This window comes from Eretmochelys imbricata, chromosome 5, assembly GCF_965152235.1.
Source record: "Eretmochelys imbricata isolate rEreImb1 chromosome 5, rEreImb1.hap1, whole genome shotgun sequence".
NCBI lineage: Eukaryota > Metazoa > Chordata > Testudines > Cheloniidae > Eretmochelys > Eretmochelys imbricata.
Genome location: NC_135576.1, coordinates 78,269,455 through 78,289,885, shown reverse-complemented (window position 1 = coordinate 78,289,885; position 20,431 = coordinate 78,269,455). Strand labels below are relative to the sequence as shown.

General features: G+C 38.8%; 1 protein-coding gene across 1 annotated transcript in view; it reads right to left on the bottom strand.

Annotated features, from left to right (window-relative positions):
- The window catches only part of PRDM6 (PR/SET domain 6), a 92,438-nt gene that overhangs the window by 25,156 nt on the left and 46,851 nt on the right, over positions 1-20,431 (bottom strand). Inside the window, exon 3 of the mRNA XM_077816358.1 lies at positions 5,748-5,875. Within this exon, the coding sequence (XP_077672484.1) occupies positions 5,748-5,875 (128 nt within the window). The remainder of the gene's footprint in view (positions 1-5,747; positions 5,876-20,431) is intronic.

Below are 20,431 nucleotides of genomic sequence, written 5' to 3'. Positions count from 1 at the left end.
CGAGGCCACACTGCACTTCAAAACTTATTGAATGTCAGCCTTCTGTTGCTTGGGCAGTCCTCTGGGGTGAAGTGGTTGGGTGCCCAGAGGGCCCCGCCTCCCTGCATCCTTGGGCATCTGGGTGAGTAGGCTATGGAACCTGGGGAGGTGGGCAGGCGGCTACAGTGGCGCGCTGTGCTCCTGATGCCTTTCCTGCAGCTCCACCAGACGCCGGAGCATATCAGTTTGATCCCCCAGTAGCCTCAGCATTGCATCCTCCTCTCATCATGCTGCCGCCACCTCTCCTCTTGCTCCCACAACCTCTCATCTTGCTCGTCCCTCCTGGCCTCGTGTTCATTTTCTGCTTTCCTGGACTCTGCCACTGTTTGCCTCCACGCATTCTGCTGAGGTCTTTCAGTGAGGGAGGACTGCATGAGCTCAGAGAACATTTCATCGTGAGTGTGTTTTTTTCTCTTTCTTATCTACGCTAGCCTCTGGGAGGAGTGTTGAAACATTTGCAGCTGCAGGAGGAAAAAAAGGGAGAGTAGTATTTAAAAAGACACATTTTAGAGAACAATGGGTAGACTCTTTCAGGGTGAACCAAGCTGTTAACATTACACAGCACATGTGCTTTCGGTACAAGGTGACATTTTGCCTTTTATATTGAGGGCCTGCTGGTTTGGTGAGAGAGATCACACACACAGGGCCGGGCAACAGAATTCGGCTTGCAGGCAGCCATGGTAAGCCACAGTCTTTCAGCTTCTTCAACCTTCATAACATGTTGTAATGGTTTCGGACAGCAGCACCCTCCTTTCCCATACCAAGCACCCGTTGGGTTGGCCATTTAAAAGGAGGGGCTGTGGTTTTCGGGTTAACATGCAGCAGAAACCCAACTAACCCCCCACACACACCCAATTCTCTGGGATGATCACTTCCCCCCTCCTCCCACCACGTGACTAGTATCAGGGAAGATCCCTGCCTGGCAAATGCAAACTGCTCAGCGTGAACGGCCCCCCTCCCACCGCGTGGCTAAAAGTGGGGATGATTTCTTTTCAATGGCCACCTCTGATTGTTCCCTTAATAATGTCCCTGGAGGATTTCCGCTCCATCCCCAGACATGTTAACAGACTTTTCAAGTAGCTGTACTGGCCGCAAATGCATCCCAAGTCTTCAGGGCAAATTAATCATTAAACACGCTTGCTTTTAAACCATGTATTATATTTACAAAGGTACACTCACCAGAGGTGCCGTCTCTGGCTTCATGGTCCGGGAGCCCACCTTGGGAGGGTTCAGAGCGTATTGGCTCCAGGGTGAGAAACAGTTCCTGGCTGTCTGGGAGAATGGTTTCTCCACTTGCCTGTTGTGCGCTATCCTCCTCCTCCTCCTCTTCCTCGTCCCCCAAATCCTCATCCCTGTTGCGTGAGACTCCATGGACGGGGTGAGGTAGTGGTAGGGGCACCCCCTAGAACTGCAAGCAGCTCATCATAAAAGCGGCATGTCGGGGGCTCTGACCCAGAGCAGCCATTTGCCTCTTCGGTTTTTTGCTAGGCTTGCCTGAGCTCCTTAATTTTCACATGGCTCTGCTGCAGGTCCCTGTTATAGCCTCTGTCCATCATACCCTTGGAGATTTTTTCAAATATTTTGGCATTTCATCTTTTGGAACGGAGTTCCAATAGCATGGATTCGTCTCCCCATAGAGCGATCAGATCCAGTACCTCCCGTTCAGTCCATGCTGGAGCTCTTTTGCAATTCTGGGACTGCATAGTCACCTGTGCTAATGAGCTCTGCATGGTCACCTCTGCTGATGAGCTCGCCACACTGGCCAAACAGGAAATGAAATACAAAAATTCCTGGTGCTTTTCCTGTCTACCTGGCTAGAGCATCTGAGTTGAATGTGCTGTCCAGAGCGGTCACAATGGAGCACTCTGGGATAGCTCCCAGAGGCCAATACCATAGAATTGCGTCCACACTACCCAAAATTCGACCCGGCGATGTCAATTTCCGTGCTAATCCCCTCGTCGGGGAGGAGTACAGAAATCGATTTTAAGAGCCCTTTAAGTTGACAAAAATAGCTTAGTCACGTGGATGGGTGCAGGGTTAAATCGATCTGACGCTGCTAAATTAGACCTAAACTCATAGTGTAGACCAGGGCTAAAGTAGTGTAAGCCTTAAGAAAATGTTTTACAAAACATAATAATCTATTGTTGTTGCAGTATCCTTTTTGAAAGAAATTTTAAGGGAGACAGATTTTTTTGTTTCAAAAACATTCCAGTGCAGAATTTGGAATGCAAATTGCACCAGTGCACAAGATCTAGGAAGTGGGACCGACTCAAAACAGATGAGTTTATTTTCACTATCCAAACTGAGGGAAACTTCAAACACACAGTTTAGAAGGTAAAAAGTAAATAGATAATAATCCTTTTAGATTTAGTAAGTGCTGTTAGTAACAGAAGTGAAGAATTTTTTTAAATACAGAAGATGATTTTAAACATGTGTCCTCTTATATTTCCTTCAATCTCACAACAGAAATATATCTCCCAAAAGAGAGAGAACTAAGGTTGAATAATATGGACTTTTGGCCCAGAAGAGTCCAGAAAACAGGGCTTGTAATGAAAAAGAGTTACTGAGGAAATCTTTCTCAATATGAAACATGGGAACAAGGTTGATGGCCCCTCGGGTAAGTATGATCTAGTATTCACCATAACTGAGAATCCTTCTATAAGTTCTATCCTCTGGGAAAACACTGGGACATTCATAAGCCATGGATCTAAGAGTTCTCAAATTTAGGGAAAAAACCCTAGAGTTTTGCAATCAAAAGACTAGAGGGCCTGATCCTGATCTCTCTTTGAGTTAAAGGACTTGAGTAATTCCAATGAAGTTAGAGATAGGTGCAAAATCAGTGTGAGATCAGAATCGAGCATCTAGAAGAGGAACTGAAAATCTTATTGGTTTGTAGTAGCTTTTCGCTTAAGCCTGGTACAGTACAGTAAAATACCCTTATATGAGATGGATAGAAATTCAATACATACAAGAAGAGCATTCCACTCTTCCTGAACGATTACACACCAAAATGATACAGTCAAGGTACCAAGAAATGACCATTTTTTAAAACAGCCTGCGTAAGGCAGAAAAATATCTATAGACTTTAAAAAAGATGTTCGACCTCAACTGGTTTTCTCAGTGAAGAATTGCTACAAATATTAGCCTGAAGTTCAAGATAAAAGAGTTTAGAGTTGGTAGGCCTTAAATTTAGCCTTTCTGTAAAGAATTTGCCGTAGCAGTGCAATTTGTTCCTTGTATAACACTGCAGACATAAGGAGAATCCTTCACCACATTTTTCATGGCAGTGAGATATGCACTTGTCAACATATTTTGTCACCGCAAAGTGGCTCTTGGCAACAGGATCATAAAGATCAATAAAAAAGTGCAGATTCTCAATATTTTACTAGCAGCTGCAAAAATTTCATTTATCTTGTTATTTTCCTCGCTTACTGCCACCCTGTCTCAGGAGGGCACTGCTAGCTAAGCAGAATGTTTTTCCCAACATTCTATGAATATCTGACAAAAACTCTTGCCTTCGTGTGTCTCTCTCTCTCACTCTCTTTCTCTGCTTCTCTCTCTCCCAAAGCTGTACATGTTATTAATTCTTTCCACCGTTACATAAAAATCAAAATTGGAGCCATGCTATAAATCACCAGCATCTCCTAACTTGAGAAAAATCGAGTCTACTTTGTACTTCACCCTTGTAACATTTCATCTCTCAGTTTGGCTTCCCTTAACATAAACACAGCAGTCCGGCAAATGAATGTGCTAAAACCAAATGACACACTTTGCTGCTGAAAGAGCAGAACTGTTTTTGAGCAATGGGTGGTCTGTGAAGCTTGGAGTAGGCCGAAAAAAAATGTGTAAGTGTACACCGTTCCTTACAAGCATACAGAGCTTCCAAAACTTGCAGAAATCTCTGCATGCTGAAGTACATCAAAGGGATTTTTCCCTTTTCGGATAATATTTCCTTTGCTGACATGTATTTAGTATTGTGGTTGGATGACTCATAAAGATAGCTTCATGGCGTCCCAACGCAGTTGAAGCAGAACACATGCCAACAAACATTATTGTCAGCCTCAAAATAAAAACAAAACGTTCAGCTAAGGGTCAATCAATCAAGAGTGCTTTCAAGAAAATTCCATTTAGATATTACAAATCATAACAGAATGAATTTAAACCAGCTGACTTTCTGTGAGGAGGATGTCCATGTACAATAAAAATTAGACCAGTTTTTCAGTGTCCAACTTTTCTATTTTCTTACACTTGGATTCAGTCACTGGTGATGGATGCCAGTTTTTTAAATTGTGTTTTTGTAGTTCATTTTACAAAGATCTGAAGTAATCAAAAACAGATCAACAGAGGGAACTCTAAGTAAAAGCTTCATCATGAAAGCAGAGTTGTAAAATATACTTAATATTGACAGATGTGTAACGACTTTCTCATGCCCATATTTCATTTATGTTTTTCATCTATATGTATGTATACACACACACACACTCTACACATACTCAAACATGGTTGTCTCAGTGGTTCATAATATACCTGGACTACCAACCAAAAGTGCTCTTTACAACACAGAGACAACCTTAGTTTAAACAGACAATTTAAAAAATGAACCATCAGAATTATAGCTAAAAATATAAATATTTAAGAGCACAATAAAAGTTTGTAATAATATAATAAAACATTGTCATATATTCTTCTTTGAATTGTTATTTTATTTTGATAAGGGGTCAGAAACAAAGTTTAAAAATGCTATTGGGCCATTTTTATCATTGTTAAACTGGCACCCTAAAAGAAAATAATCAAACTGCGTATTTTTCATTTTTGTTCGCATTCACATTTGTTAAAATATTATAAATAAGTTTAAGACTTGCCATTAAAAAAAAACCCCAAAATAAATAGCCAACAGCAGGAGTGCTCAGCTTAGTTTCCAAACATTCTTTGATGTACTTGCTATAACATTTAATACAGCCAAACAGTTGCTTCTGATTCTGAAGGGGAAAGATTTGTTTATGGCTGAGATCATATATTTATGTAACACATTTTCTAGGTTTTTTTCTATTGTTTGTAGGGGGAGAAATGAGAGCCATAATTTCTTTACACATTCTTTTTCACATTCTCATTTTTATTTTGTTATAACCTTCACTAGCTATTGACATCATAGGCATAGGCCATGAGACCATATTGGCTGACAGGTGCATTTAGCAGATGCATATTTGGGTCATAAATGCCCAATGATTCTCCCCAAACTGGCTTCAGTGTTCAAAATTCTGATGTTTTCATTTCAAATGAGTCCTTCTCCTTGTCCTTCTCCCCTAACATAATTATTTATTGTAAGGGATGGAGGACAACTTTTCCAAGCAAACTACTCTTTCCAAAGCAGTCTACTGAGACTACTCAAAGGAGATGCAGATTGCTTCGTACAATGTGATCTGCATACATGTTCCTCTTCTAATGTCATAGGGTTTCAATCATCAGGAACATCAGTGAGATCAGAATCAACCCTGCAGTATGTGCTCTCAATGATATTCCCCTTCCCCACCCAGTTTTTGACAACCAAATTTAAGAGCTCTTAAATCCATACTACTGAGATTGTACTGCACAAAATGAAGCCATTCAAGAAAGCCCAACAATTGTTTGTGAACTGGTGATAATTACACTTCGGACTTTTCACTTCAAGGATTTTTTTCTTGCAGCAAATAAATCAAGACATACTTTACCTGTACTGAACTACTGTTAGATTCTGTTCCCCACAGTGCCTTGCACATCGGATATACCTCATCCAACTTGACTTACTGGGTTCCCCGCCATCAATAAAGTGCTGTAGTGTCCCATCTTGGTCATATATCTGGAGAAGAGGTCAGAAGGTCAAGTAGTTAGAACGAATCATCAGCAATCATTTTCACTACTTTGCCAGTGTCTCTGTGTGCCTGTTCCAGAAATTTATTGCCATGAGATTTGTCACTGCTTATTGATGCCCTTAGAAATACAAACAGAATAAAGAGAAATATTTTTGGTGATGCAAGTTTATCATGTTCCTCTTATCAAGCCAATCTTTTTTATATTAAACATATTTGTGGTGTCTCAAAGATGTGACTATGTTTCCCAAAGAATATTTAACCATTTTTGACAGGCCAGCCTTAAATAATGAACTGCCAGATAAACAAGAAAATCTGGATGTAAAGGCTGCATTGAAATGGCTGGAACAGCTGAGCATGGGTTAGTAATCCCTAAACATCTGAAGAAGTGGGTTTTTTACCCACAAAAGCTTATGCCCTAATAAATCTGTTTAGACTTTAAGGTGCCACCGGACTCCTCGTTGTTTTAATCCCTAAACAAGGATCACTTCTTTCACATTTCAAATACAGCAAAAGCTTGTACTTTAGGACAGGATGGCACAGAGTATAATACAGCAAATACTAAACAACTGGGGAGCCCTAAGATTCATAGTACTAAAATTAATGAGAGTGGAAGGAGAAAGAGTAATTAAAAGCACAATTTCTGAGGTAGCAAATGAGAAACCAGTCTTGAAGGATCTACGTTTTCTTAAATAAGACATCCCTGCTAAGGACAGGAAAACCAGTCTGAGTTTTAAAAAAGAACCCCACTTCCCCCTTCTTACTGTGTCCTTCTAGAACCAAAGACTCAAACCTCTTTGGAGGATCTGAAATATTAGGTTAGCTTTTAGTTCTCCATTATTTTTCATACACGGATGCACTGGAATTTGGATTGGAACCAGAAGACCTAGACTACAGTGAGAGAGCCTGTTCTCACAACCTTTTTAATCAAATTTTGGAAATCATTTGGATAGTTTGGTTAAGTTTCAGATAGGCACTCTAACAGTTGGGTACTTATCCAAACCAAACCTGATCTCCAAACCTGTTGAGATTGCCCGTTTACTAATTCCTATCCCTTTAAGAGCACTTTCTTTCATGACATGCTTGCAGAAAAACATCTAAGCATATTAAAAATAATCTTCCCTTTTAAAAATTAGTTCAGCTAATACAACAGGGAAAACATACATATATTAAATTGAATTGAAGATTTAAAAAGAAAACATATTATCAATTCCATAAACTCAATTTTATGTTGGCAGAATTGATCCAGAAATTATATTAAATAAATCAGTGTAACTGTGTCTCAATCATCATTTTAAAAAAGCCAACCTGCTTCTAACCATGAGCACATTAAATGCACCAAACAGGGCCAGCCTAGCACAGCACCCTACCACATGGGAGATATGAGCTCACAACCTGACCTTGTTTCTTTGCTCCTGGTTGAGAAAGGCTGGGATTTCTTTAGAGGCAATGTATTCATCACTGGGAGATGATGAAGGGGAAAGTGAGTCTTCTACAATGACCCATATAGTTATTCATGAGTGGCTATAACAAGCTAAAGATGGAACCATGCCTGATGCTCCTTGACTGGAGGGTCAGCTAATCCAAGAGCTAATAATTAGGTGAACATAGCAGGGATCCTCAGGGCTTTAAGGGTGTCTCAGAAAAAAAACCTGTGTCTAAAAAGGACAAATAAATGTTCTTGAAGGTTTTCATTTGTTGTTTTTTCCATGTGTTGTACCTTGTTATTAACTAACAAAAACATGAACTGACATCCTTTTTCATATAAATACATGCTAATTTATTGTACAAATATAGCAAATATGCTACAATGAATAAAACATATGTAATGGAGAGGGAAAAGTTGTACAGGAAATGTGCCCACAAAGAGAGAGAGAAGGAAAAATTAATGACTAACAGTGTTTGGCTGGAACCATCCTGGCAAAATCTGTCTAAACAGTTTTTCACACAATGCTTATTTTGTATTTACTGAAGGAATTTATATGGTGCCTTGCATAGCAACATGGATTGCACTTAGGCAAAAAAAAAATCCCATTCATAGAGCTAATATCCCCCTCTATGCCATGAATTCTAAAAGATGGAGATGAAAAGGATGAGAACAGCAGACCAGGTAAGAGGGAAAATGGACCCAACATTTATAGATAAACATGGACAAACAGAGGCCTTTCCACACTTTCTGAATATGACTAGCTAGTACCAATTCACTCAAGCTTCACTCTTGAGTAGAAATAATCCCCTTTATAAAACACGAATGAACTAAATTATAGCCCTGATCCAAAGTGAACTGGACTTGCATTGACTTCACTCAGCTTTGGATCAGGCCCTGTAACTGTTACCTCATTTTACTGCTGACTTTTATACCTATGGTTTAGCTTTCTGTATCTCCAATTGCTCCACAGCCGTAGAAGCAATGTCTATAAAAGCAGACAGGAACTCTAAACTGGGCAAAGTTTCATAATTCTGCTAGCTTTTCTTATGTTTGGGAGACATCACAATTTCTCTGTCATATTTTCTATTGGATTAATGGCAGGGAGAGGAAGGGGAAATTGCTACAAATGTTGTTGATTATCTGATGTCCCAGGTTCCTCATCAGAGACAACTGCATTTTCCCCATTTCAAATGAACCCACAGCATTCCTATTCCTGTTACGCCAAGAACCAAAATCCACAGTGCCATGAAGCAGAGGGCCTTTAACACTAAAGCAAGAAGGACGTTGCTACATTTTCTGTTTATTTGTTAAATCACAAAACCCCAGTTGACGTCTGAAAAAGTTGATTCACGATATCACTACATTTTTGTCTAACTCAGGCAACAAGTATGAAGGGCGGGGGGAAGCATAAGCAGCTGTAATGTAGAACATTTATACTCTAGCACAAGCTGTGAATGGAGCTACTCTGGCATATTATATACATTTACACATTCCCTCTATATTACACATACACATATACATACTATGCATGTAGCGAAGCTAGCTTGGTAATAAATTGCATTTACTATGCATTTACCTTTGACAGTTTTGTCTGTTCACTTATCCATCCCTTCTGGGATTACGTTTAACAGATTCCAGAAGAAGCTGCCATGCTGAAAATAAGGTATTCTTTCCCCAACTCCGGCTGGAGAACCCACTTGCCTCTCTAGGTCCCAAAACCCTCCTCACCCTGTGCCTTTCCCTGACACGACCAAGGGAATGGAATCCAACCAATTCATTGTCTCCTTTCTCCCCATGTTGTTTCTTTCAATCAGAGCTGGGAGCAGCATCCAACCTGCTTACTGGCTCCCCTTCCCTCTTCTGAGCCAATATAACTGTTAATTCTTTGTTAGTTTTGCTAATAAGTAGTACATTAACATTTCCTATCTTTAGTCCGTTCTAATTTATCTTAAGTAGTACACCAAGCTACTGGTACAGTTCAGATACTGATACAAGGTTACTCTATAAGGGTTATTTATATGGTACGACTTGTTCCTTCTTTATTAATCTCTATGCGATAGATGTTTTACAGTTTAAAGAGATTATATACTCAAATTTAAATGCAAAAATGTATGACGATTTTGCAGTTATATCCCTTGGTTTCAGAATATCAGAAGTCCTTGCTTCTTATCCAGAGCCAGAGCATAGGTCAAAGTGGAAGAGGGCTCTAATTGACATAAACTATTGAAAGTAATCTCTTTTCCAGTTTTTATTGCCCCTTCTCCAGAATACAGCCTCCCCAACATTTAGGAGCATAGGCACAGTGAGCAGCAGCAGACTATGAGGTATATGAAGGGCAGATGACCAACCTCTTTCCAGGTTGCCATCAACGCTGCTACATGAACTAGATGTGTTCAGAGCAGAGATATAATGGAGACAACAAGTAGGCAATTGGTGCGCTGAGACTGCTGCTTCTTATCCCAAATATAGTTGTTTCATCTACCCTGTTTGTTTTTCTCCACTTGTCTTTTGTCATATGCTAAGGTTGTAATCCCTTTCAGGGGCAGGGTTTGTCTTTTAATTGCATGTATATACAGCCCTACACAATGGGGTCCTGATCCTTGATTGCAGCCTTTGGGAACAACTGCAATAATATAATGAATAATGATGAAAAGATAATATTAATAATTAATAATAATAGTCTTTTCAAACCAGATAATATACCATATAAGTGATCCTTGAAAAATCTAGGAAAAACGGTTACTAAGCAAAATAAAAAGCTACTGTAACCAAACAGTTGGGTACTATTTAGAATATGCAAGGGCGTGCGCATGAATTGAAATGTGACCGCTTTTGGAGGGGCACGTTAAACACACACATATTACACACATCAAACCATATCAACGCACACACGTACATCATAGGCATAGAAATAAACAGCAGTACACTCACTATTTCAACAAAAATACATGCGCTGTGGAGCCATCTGAATAAATGTATCCACAAGTACTTGGTGCGGTGGAATCACAGAGCTTCTGCGGCCCTGGCAGGGAGAGAGCGAGAGAGCCCCTCTCTCTCTTCCTGCTGCAGTACCGGGGCTGGAGGAGTTCTGTGTCTCTGCTTGCCCCCGCCGCCACCCCTCCCCCCCGTGCATGTCCCTGAGAATGTCATGTACTAAACTTAAATGAGACCATGCACCTCCCGCTTGGATGAGACTCCCCCCCACCCCGCAAAACAAGCTAATGTCCTAGTCATTGCCACAAAAACAATAATAATTAATAATAAATGAATAACAATATGCCAGACAAGACATGGCAAAAGCATTCAGAAAACTCTGAATCATTTTCACCCAGATGCTGCCATCTAGGCTCTTGATTAACATGCAGGTACGTGGCAAAATACACCTCCAATGCTGTTGGATGTACACGGTCCTGAAGTGCGCAGTAACTGTAATGGAAGGTTGAAATTTTAATGGAGCATTTCTGCACAGAGAGGCAAGCCAGCAGTGAAGTAGTTAAATACAAATTCACAGGAGAGACAGTGAGGGAAAAAATGGTTAGTTCAGTCAAGTTCTTTCCTCTCTATCTGTTGCTTAGCTTTGTTCTCTTTCCATGGCCTAATGAAGGATTGTGTCTTTTGAAAGTCTGCCTGCATTTTATTTTTCCACTTAGACCAATAAAAAGTATTAGCGTACAACTTAATTGACCTCGTTTTCCTTGCTTGCAAAAAGAGGAAAGACTGGCCCCCACAGTGGAATTTTTTAAAGAGAAAATGTATATGGTTCTACATTCAGATTCTAAAAGTGACTATTATAATTATACTTTTATTTATGTTGTAAGGCATCAAAGAGATGGCTAAAAATCCCAAACTCTGCAAAATAATTCTTACTGTTGATAGAGAATTTTTTTACTTTTTGCTGTACAGTATTGTCTATATTGATATGACACATATAAAGGTCATGGTAACTATAATTTGCAACAAGGATGAGATTTTCAAAAGATTTCCCTCAATATTAGATTCAGGAAGCTGCCTGTAGGAGTTTCTTTGTAAGGGGCCCTCCAACTATGGACTCCAATGCCCTTCTGAAGGGGCTAAAATGTCCAGGCCTTCAGGACCCATTGCAATGCCCATATTTTCATTTAGGCTTTTGGAGAAGAGAATTGGGTGTAATAAAGACTGGGCTTTGTGGGTATGCTGTGGTACTCTGACCTGATATCACTGGTTGGTTATTTGTTTTGGAAAAGCTGCTGTTTGTGTCATTGTATTCCCAACATTTTATTTTTTTCTAGAATTTAAAACATTCACTATTTATACAAAAATTAGCATTGATCCTGAACCTAAGCTGTGGTTTGCTTTTTAACCCAAACTCCACCCCCTAGCCTAAATTTAATCAGGAAATTTTGACTTTTGTCTCCCTCTATCTCAATAATATCTTATTCCAAATCTTTCAAGCTTTCCCTACCGTTGGATCTCTTTGACAACTCAAGTATACTCTTTATTTGAAGAAAATAGGTTATAATTAAGCAAAGTAACTAACAATTGTATTGCAGAGAGTTTTGGAGCCCAGTATTGATCCTATTGATTTCTAGGGAGTTGACTACTAATGTATTTAAAGTTAAGCACATGCTGAAGTGCTTGGGTAGACCAGGACTACAGTGCTGGGCACTTTGAAGGATCAAGCCCTAAGGTCATAAACCTGATCTCTACCATGCAAATGGCTTGAAATCCCTGGATTTATTTAGGCAAACGTAAAATGGGAATAATAATGATTATTCATTTTTGTTGAGTACTTTGCAATCTATAGATGAAAATGTGCTATGTAAATGTAAAGCATTAGTATTAGTTACACTGGTCAAGTGCGGTAATTAAACACAGCATGGTTCAGTGTCTTGACTGAGAGGGCCTGTGGTGCAGTAGATTAGCTAGGGCTACAGAATAAAATGTCTTGGGTCTGATACTTAATATGTTATTTATTTTTTAGCACTTCTAATCAGCACTCAGAGCAAAAATGAGCTGCACTCTGTGTGAATAGCTAACTCAATTGCTTAGTAAATATGAGTATTTTGACAGGGACACACTGAATGAGGAAGCCTCACTAAAATAATTATAAATTTAGTCAGTGTTGCTCTTTCCTTTGATTTATTAATCTGGTAACCCACTCATCCTATTTACTGAAGATTTGAAAATCATCTCTTTATTCACCTATGCAAAACAAAACATGAAAAAGACCAAAGCCAAACTCACAAACATGGGAAATTCCCCAAGCACATCATTTACAAAACCCAGCATTTAAAAGAAAGGCAATAATTAGATAAACACATAATAAATTTTACACTAGCTATATAATAAACAAACACAAGCACAAAGAAATTCATGTTACATCACAGCACAGTAACCTTAAATTTGATGCAAAATTATTATTACATCAGTAATATCAAAATACAAACAAAAAACTAGTTTGAAAAATAATTTAAAATATCCATGTATAGGTAATTACACTGACACATCCATAAATAATTTTTACCATAAGCTGATAATGTTACATGGCTTTTCTCTTCAGCTATATAGACATTATTTCCAAGAAATGTCAGTTATAAGTGCTTTACTAAACATTCTACTCTTAGTTGATAAACAGATTAACTGATATTTTGCACTTTAAAATATGCCTTAAAAAGACTATCTAGGGACAGATATCAAGATAACAAAATTTTTTTTTAAAACCAAGAACTCCTAAGTTAGTGTTAAAGTGATTAGGATGCAATAAATTATTCATTCATTAATACTTGATAATAAAAACAAACAATTCTTATTTGGACAGTGTAAGGTACTATAGTAAGTGGACTTTATAGATAGAAAGATACATAGGCACTATGTCCTTAGCTATTAATTTACTTACTTTTAAGTGTTTGGATTTTGTAAATGATGTGATAGGTAGCTACCATTGTTGTCACTTAGCAAAGTCAACTATTTTTTTAAAACATTTTTTTTGTTTTGCGAATTTTTATATTACACGCACACACTTTTCTGCTTTAGTCAAAGGCTTCCAAACATTTTTAGATGCACTTAAAATGTCTTTAATTACTATTAGCAGAAAAGAATCTGAACTACGTGAGCAGTAAGGAAACATCAGGAGGCCTCTCTGGAAGAAATTTAAAAAGAAACATTCTTGAATGTTTGTTGGAGATCCTCCCCAACAGCCTCTGCACATCTTTAAAAATGTAGAGAAATCAATCTTGATATTCAATGATCTATAACAGCTCAGGCTATCCTAAACACTTCTTTACAGTTAGTCATATCTGGTATGGACTTGCAATATCTTGCAATATCTGCTTAATGTTTCTTCTCTTTAATCTAGCAGCCATCCTCTAGCCATTTTTTAAAAAGAAAATATTTGCCAACTAATTTAAAAGTTACTTGGACTTAATGTATCTCAAAGGATTATAGCATATGAAAATATAAATATTGTTTGGAACTGTCTGTGTTAGGTGAAAGGCTTCATCTCTCATTTAGACCCAATTCAGCAAATGCACACATGTAGTCTCATTGCCCTCAGTGGGACTACTCGTGTAAAGAGAAGCATGTGTGTAAGTGGTTGCGGAACAGAGGTCTAATTCTGGAAAGCTGATGAGTTCATAAAACGGTTGATTTTAAATAAAAGTTTCAATGTTCGATTTTGACACTGAAACCTGGAGGTCCCCTGTTGTAAAGGAGATTTCCACGTAACAATAAGGGCTAGTACTACTCAACAATATGGTCCTACATGGTGACGTTACAGACTTCAAACTAAATTCGTGTGAAATTGGTACCCTATAAACTAGATTTTCTCCAGCACAGAGACAAGGGCATGGAGGCAATGTAACTTTTAGGGCTGTAATAAGCAACATTCACCAGTTTACAAAGGCAAAACTCAGAAAATGTACGCATGCACACACACACAAATTAAAGCTGATGGAGTTCCCACAAAGCATTTTATGGCCTCCTCTTTTGTATCCTCTTAATGACTTTTGTAATGCTTTTGTATCCCCTTAATAGCTCCAGTGACACGATAAAGCAAATGCTGGTGTTTAGTGCACCAGTGGTTCCAATTTGGAAGATTTTGCTTGATTTTAGTATTTGAAGATCCATATTGTGCCCCACTGCCCATTCCTATGAACGCAGTCACAATAGCAGCAAGGGCATGTGGAGGCAGCACCAATTCAGCCAGCTGAAGTAGCATCACCACAGACTATGTTGAGGCAGTTTTCCAACTTCTTCTCCACTGTGCATAATAAGCAAATTGGGCTCAGTGCGTAGATATACTACCCTCACAAAAAGCAATGAGCAAAAAAGAAAAATGTTCCAAGAAGAGAAAGATAATGAAAAAAAGAGGGAAACAAATGATCAAAGATGTGATAATCCTGAGAGAAGAACTTGACACCAAGTCCAGCTGGGCACAGCAGAGACTCAAGCAGGTGTGTTCAGGGAGAAGCAGTTCCATATGTGAACTCCTTAATGAAGAAGGCCCATGCACCCAGTCCCAATAAGTGCCTGAAACTGCAAACCATTGCTCATGTGAATAGTCCCACTGAAATTATTGGTACTATTCATATGAGAAGATGTTGCAATTCCTAAAATGGCACCTTGGACCAGAGAACAAGGACAATAAAGCTGACCCTTGTTACCTCATTGCTTATAAGACGTGAGCATTTCTTCTGGTATGTAACAATGGATACCATCATCCACCACCTTTAATATCTATATTAACTTTACCAAACAATCCCAGCATCCTATGTCATTAAAAAGAAGTCAGCTAATTCCTTACCCCCATGTTGTTGCTCCTTTGTTTAACTGAGAAGTTCTTTTCGCTCATATTCATACAGTCAAATCCAACTAGGCAAAAAATTAAAGGGGTAAAGATATTTAAGCACAAATAACATTTCAGATTTGTGCTTTAAACCACTGTTCCTCGACCTTTTGGATGCCAGGGACTGGCTTGCTGCCTTCTTCAATTGTGTCAGGGAGATCTAAGGGACCACGGACCCGTTGTTGAGTAACACTACTTTAGACCATTGGCAGCTGGTATAAGAACAGGTGTTGGTAGGTTAAATTATTAGGCCTCAAGGGAGGCAGTATTTTCTGGTGATTAAAGCAGGGGAGTGGGAGTCACCACTCCAGAGTTCTTCTCCTGGTTCACTGTGATCTTGGGGAAGTCACCAAGGGCCAAAAGATGCTCATAAATAAAAGGCTCTAAACACAGCAGAATTGCTTTGGTTCCACTGTGCAAGTGGGGCAGAGGGTTTGGGAAGTCTTTGCAGGAGAGCTCTGTTTCCCTTACATACCTCAGAGTTCAGCTCTGCCTGTCTCCATGGCAGCTGGGGCTTGGTGACATGGTGAGAGAGCTGCTCAATTGATCCACTACATTTGCTGTGGGCTGTTTTAAAAATATGGCTTCAAACTGTGCGTGCACAGCTTTGGACAAGCCTGTATTATCATGAGTGTTAGAATTTACACTTGCAAAACCCCAGACCCAACATTTCTCTTATGATATTTAAAGAAATATTAAAGCAATCACTATCTAGAGCATATGGAATGGCTGTTGGTGTAAAATCTGTGGAGCTCTGTTAGAGTAAGGAACCAAGATATTTTTTTCTTCTACTTTGTAGTTAGAGTCTTTTATTCTTTCTTTTATCTATTTTATGATTTGCGATAGCTCTCATACCACCATAGTGTCTAAGGGATAGATTTACAATGGTATTTAGGTGCCTAAAGATGCAGATAGGCATCTACCAGGATTTACAAAACTACCTCAGCAGATTAGGTGCCAAATTTCCATTGAAATCAATCGGAGTTAAGTGCCTAAATACCTTTGAGGATTTGGGCCTAACTGCCTTATATTCTGGTTGCAAGTAGTTGCCTCTTCTCAACTCTGGACATGCCATTAGCAGATTCTCCTACATTATGAATACTGCTGCTGTTGCATTTCAATGCAGAGGTGTTTGCTGCAGGATCTTTTGCCACCTGCCTCCTTCACAAATACTCATCAGAGTTGGCTTGCCAGTACAGTGACCAGATATCCCAATTTTATAGGGACTGTCCTGATATTCGGGGCTTTGTCTTATATAGGCACCTACTATTCCCCTCCCCCGCTTCCCGATTTTTCACACCTGCTACCTGCTATCCTACTTAGCAGCTCCATGGCTCTGAGAGAGGTAAAGGGGCCGAGGGTGAAAAACTGACTGGATCTGAGGGTCCAACCAAGGAAGAGGTAAAAGGGAAGAAAATCTCCAGGATCAGATCCAAGGTGAGCTTCTCATTGTGGAAGGAAAGAAACAAGTAGTACAAATTCTTTCACTGTGTTTTTAGCCACAGTCTCCTCATGGCCATGCGTCATGTGAATTATGTCCAAGGATATTCCACGAAAGAACTTACAGGAAACAATGTGCATAATAAAGTACCTATTCAAGTAGAACAGCTAGTTTTTGAATGGACAGTGTAAGGTGGATGTGTTGCTAATACACCCAGGGAGGAGTGCTACAAAGATATTTTTACTAATTAATAACAAAAGCAAGATTGGTATTTTACTTCAGTAGAGCTACAAACATTTTACATGACAACCATTCAGTATCCTTCTGCTTTAAAATAGGCTAGAAGTTGGTTTACAGTTTCTTACCTAAGGATCCTACTGTGCCAGTGTCACAAATACTGTCACTTCCAATAAGGTGATGGCCCCCAGCGGCAAGAACAGGAGATCCAGAAATCCCAAATGTAATTATATTTTATTTCCTAATAAATAGATTTCACAGTTTATTACGGGTGAGAAGGGCTTCTAGCTTCATACATTGTTGGATTGGTTAAAATGAGTGGAATTTTCCTCTACAGAAGTGTAGATGTCTGTGCATAATTCAGTGAAGTGTTTCTTTGTTTCTTTTATACCCAGAGTGCCTACATTTTGCCCAAGTGATGGGCAGACGTGCCAGGACCATCATTAAGGGCTTGATCCAAATGAAGTCAGTGGGGCAAATCTATTGACTTCAGTGGGCTATGGATCAGGCCTTAACAGTCAGAGTCCATGAAACAAGCCCATTGAAGTGCAGCCTAAGGAGTTCTTCAGTGCAGCTTGTGGTCACACTCATTGAATATGGAGGTCTAACCATGGGGACGATAGGTCTCAGCTATGATCTTCAAGTTCCAGCATATAATGCTTTATCTCAATCTGAGCAGCTAAGGGCTTGCAGGCCTGTAATCTTGGTTGCCTATACCTCCATGTTGAAGGTGAGAGGGACCACAAGACACAACACAGACCTCCATGGGATGCCCTTTGACTTACCTATTTCATGTTTTAAATATATTCCAAGAAAAAAATGAAATTAAAAATAAATAAAATTAACAATTCATGACAGTTTTTTCTGTAAAAACCAGAGATTCTTAAATAAAAGCCCATACTAGAAACAACTTAATTTTCAAGCAATGGTAGGGAAATATGGTATCATGTTCCCCTGAGATCATTACTGATTGAGCTGATTGTGATCCAGCAGAAAATAAGCAGGTCAGAAAAGGAAAAATAGTCTTGTGCTTAAGGCTGAGGCTCTGCACCAGGACTCAAAAAATTGTGGTTCAATTCCTAGACATGCTACAGAGTTCCCTTGTGACCTTGGGCAAGTTACTTAAGATCTCTGTCTTGAATTCCCAGCTGTAAAAATAGGGATAATACTTTCTTCTACCCTTTGTCTGTCTTCTTGGTGTTTCAGGGTAGGGACTATCTCTTACTATGTATTAGTATAGCACCTATCTCAATGGAGCCATAATCTGAGTTGCTTCTAGGCTCTGTTACAATAATAACTGTTTAAATCCTTTTTGAATCCCACATTTCTGAAAGAGCTGTTCATGTTTGTAGTGAACAAGGGAGTTAATTTTTTTTAAAAAGATATCATACTTAACTTCTTTGTGCAAGTTTTAAATAATGAAGCACATTGTTATTTTTAGTTTTGAATATTTTGGAATGTCTGGAATGCCAAGTTCCCAAGATGATGATTAAAAGGTCAAGTAATAAAATATATGATAAACTACGCCTGAGATTCCTCATAAAACAAATGAGTAATGGCTGTAAAAACTGTCTTGCTGTAGTTTAATACTGAAAAATGTGTGTGTGTTGTATCAATTCTTTCCTTCCATTAGATTACAGAAATATTAGTAAATCAGCATGATAATGTTTAATTTGCAGTTAATCCTGTTTCAAGGCTGAAGTCAGAATCAGAAAAAACAGTTGAAAAGAGTCCGTGAACAGTAACACAGTACTGGTGTTTGCAGTGGACACCTTTTGGACAATGTGAAATTGATTTTTTTCTTGTCAGAGTGCAGGTCAGGTATTGGTAAGTATCACATTAAGTTTCTTTAGAAGATTACTGGGGTTTCTGTGAGGATTATAACAGTAGATTAGAACATGTTCAAGTCACAGTCACAGGAGCCCTCCAGAGCTGTTAAGCATTTGGCATATCTCACTTATCTCTAAGGGTGGCAGAGGCCATCAATACAAAGTGGACCATCAATCAATCTGGGGTCTTCTTCAGACATCTCCTGTCAGATGATCAGAGGAAGACTTTGGGGAATCAGCTTTACATTATCAGGATTTGGTCTGTGATCAGAACAAGCCACTGAACCTTTTACTTTTCACTTGGCAAAAACATATACACTGGAAAAAAGTCCTGACAGTTCATTCATTTTGCTCCATACTGGAGCCAGATGATGTTTGACTGGTGGGACCCACCCTCTTTGATGTTGTACTCTTTTGAGAGTGGCCTGCTGTGAAAAAAATTTTATCCTTCCAAATTAAAGAGAAATATTTCTGTGTCCAGCTGTTCCATGTGACATGTTTGCCATTTTTCAGTGTATTGGCTTTGTGCCATTTTGCAGGCTGTGTTTCAAACCTATCTTTTTCCATCTCCTTCTCTCAGCAACAATATCCACAATGCGTTAGTGTCTCCAATGTCTCTATAACATCAATACCAAAAAGGAAAATACAAGTAATACTTCATTGCTATGAACTACACTAACAATATTTACACGTTTCTTTTGAAAAAACATTAAATTAAAACCAGCATCATTTTATTACATGAAATGAAGTATGAAACTCTCAAATATAATCTACCTATGAAAAATTAATGTCAGTTTATTTCTGATTATAGTAACCAAACCATGAAGTAAAGCCTCTGTAGAATACATCTACAAACTAAATGAGTTTGGATGTTATTAAGACTCGTTTAATATGTACTGAGTCCACATCAAAAAAATGGCATCAGTTCAGCAGGCCCTAGCTCTGTTTAAATTAGACAAACTTCTCAAGAAAGCTTGAATAAACATTTAGGTTTAAGTAATCAAGAAAACCTGTATCTTCTCATATTTATTAAGTGCAATTTTTAGAGTTATAAAAACTGCTGTCACGAGTTGTGTATATTCTAAATAAAGGGTGGGCCACACCATTACAATTTTTCCCATCCCCCCTCATCTCTTGAGGTGGGTGAAACACAACAGGTTCCAATTACTCTTCTGCTCCAGGATTCCCTCTTCCCTTTCATTTCCATATTTGCTGACATGAACAGAGATCAATGCTTAATAGATTCTGGCATGCTCACCGCTGCAGAAACCTCTGTCCTGTAATTTATCTCAGAATATGACTAGCAAATTTGAATAACTGCTCATACACTCATCACATAAATGTGATGTGAAAATTAAAAATAGAATCAGAGGCAGTGTAGGTGAGGAAGGAAGTATCTATTTTGGAAAATTACCCACACAGGACAATATAAATTAACTGTTTCCCCTTTCAGTACACAAATCCAAGCTTCCTGCCAAAAAAAAAAAGAGCAGGATCAGTTCTGTCCTAAAAGTTCTGATCTAAAAATAATGTGTAATGATGTGGTCTGCTCTTTATTTCCAGTATACATAATTCATGAAAGCAGTGTTTATAACTCTGCAATGATATAGATATATGAATAAATGTAAATTGATGGTGCATCTCAATGTACAATATAACATCAGTGGATACCCCATGCTATGACCTGCAGCCATGCTTTGTTTTGTTGTGATTCACTCCTGCTCATAAACTAAGTAGGTTCAGGCCAAATCTGCATTTAAATAGGCAAAATCCACAGAATACCGAGAT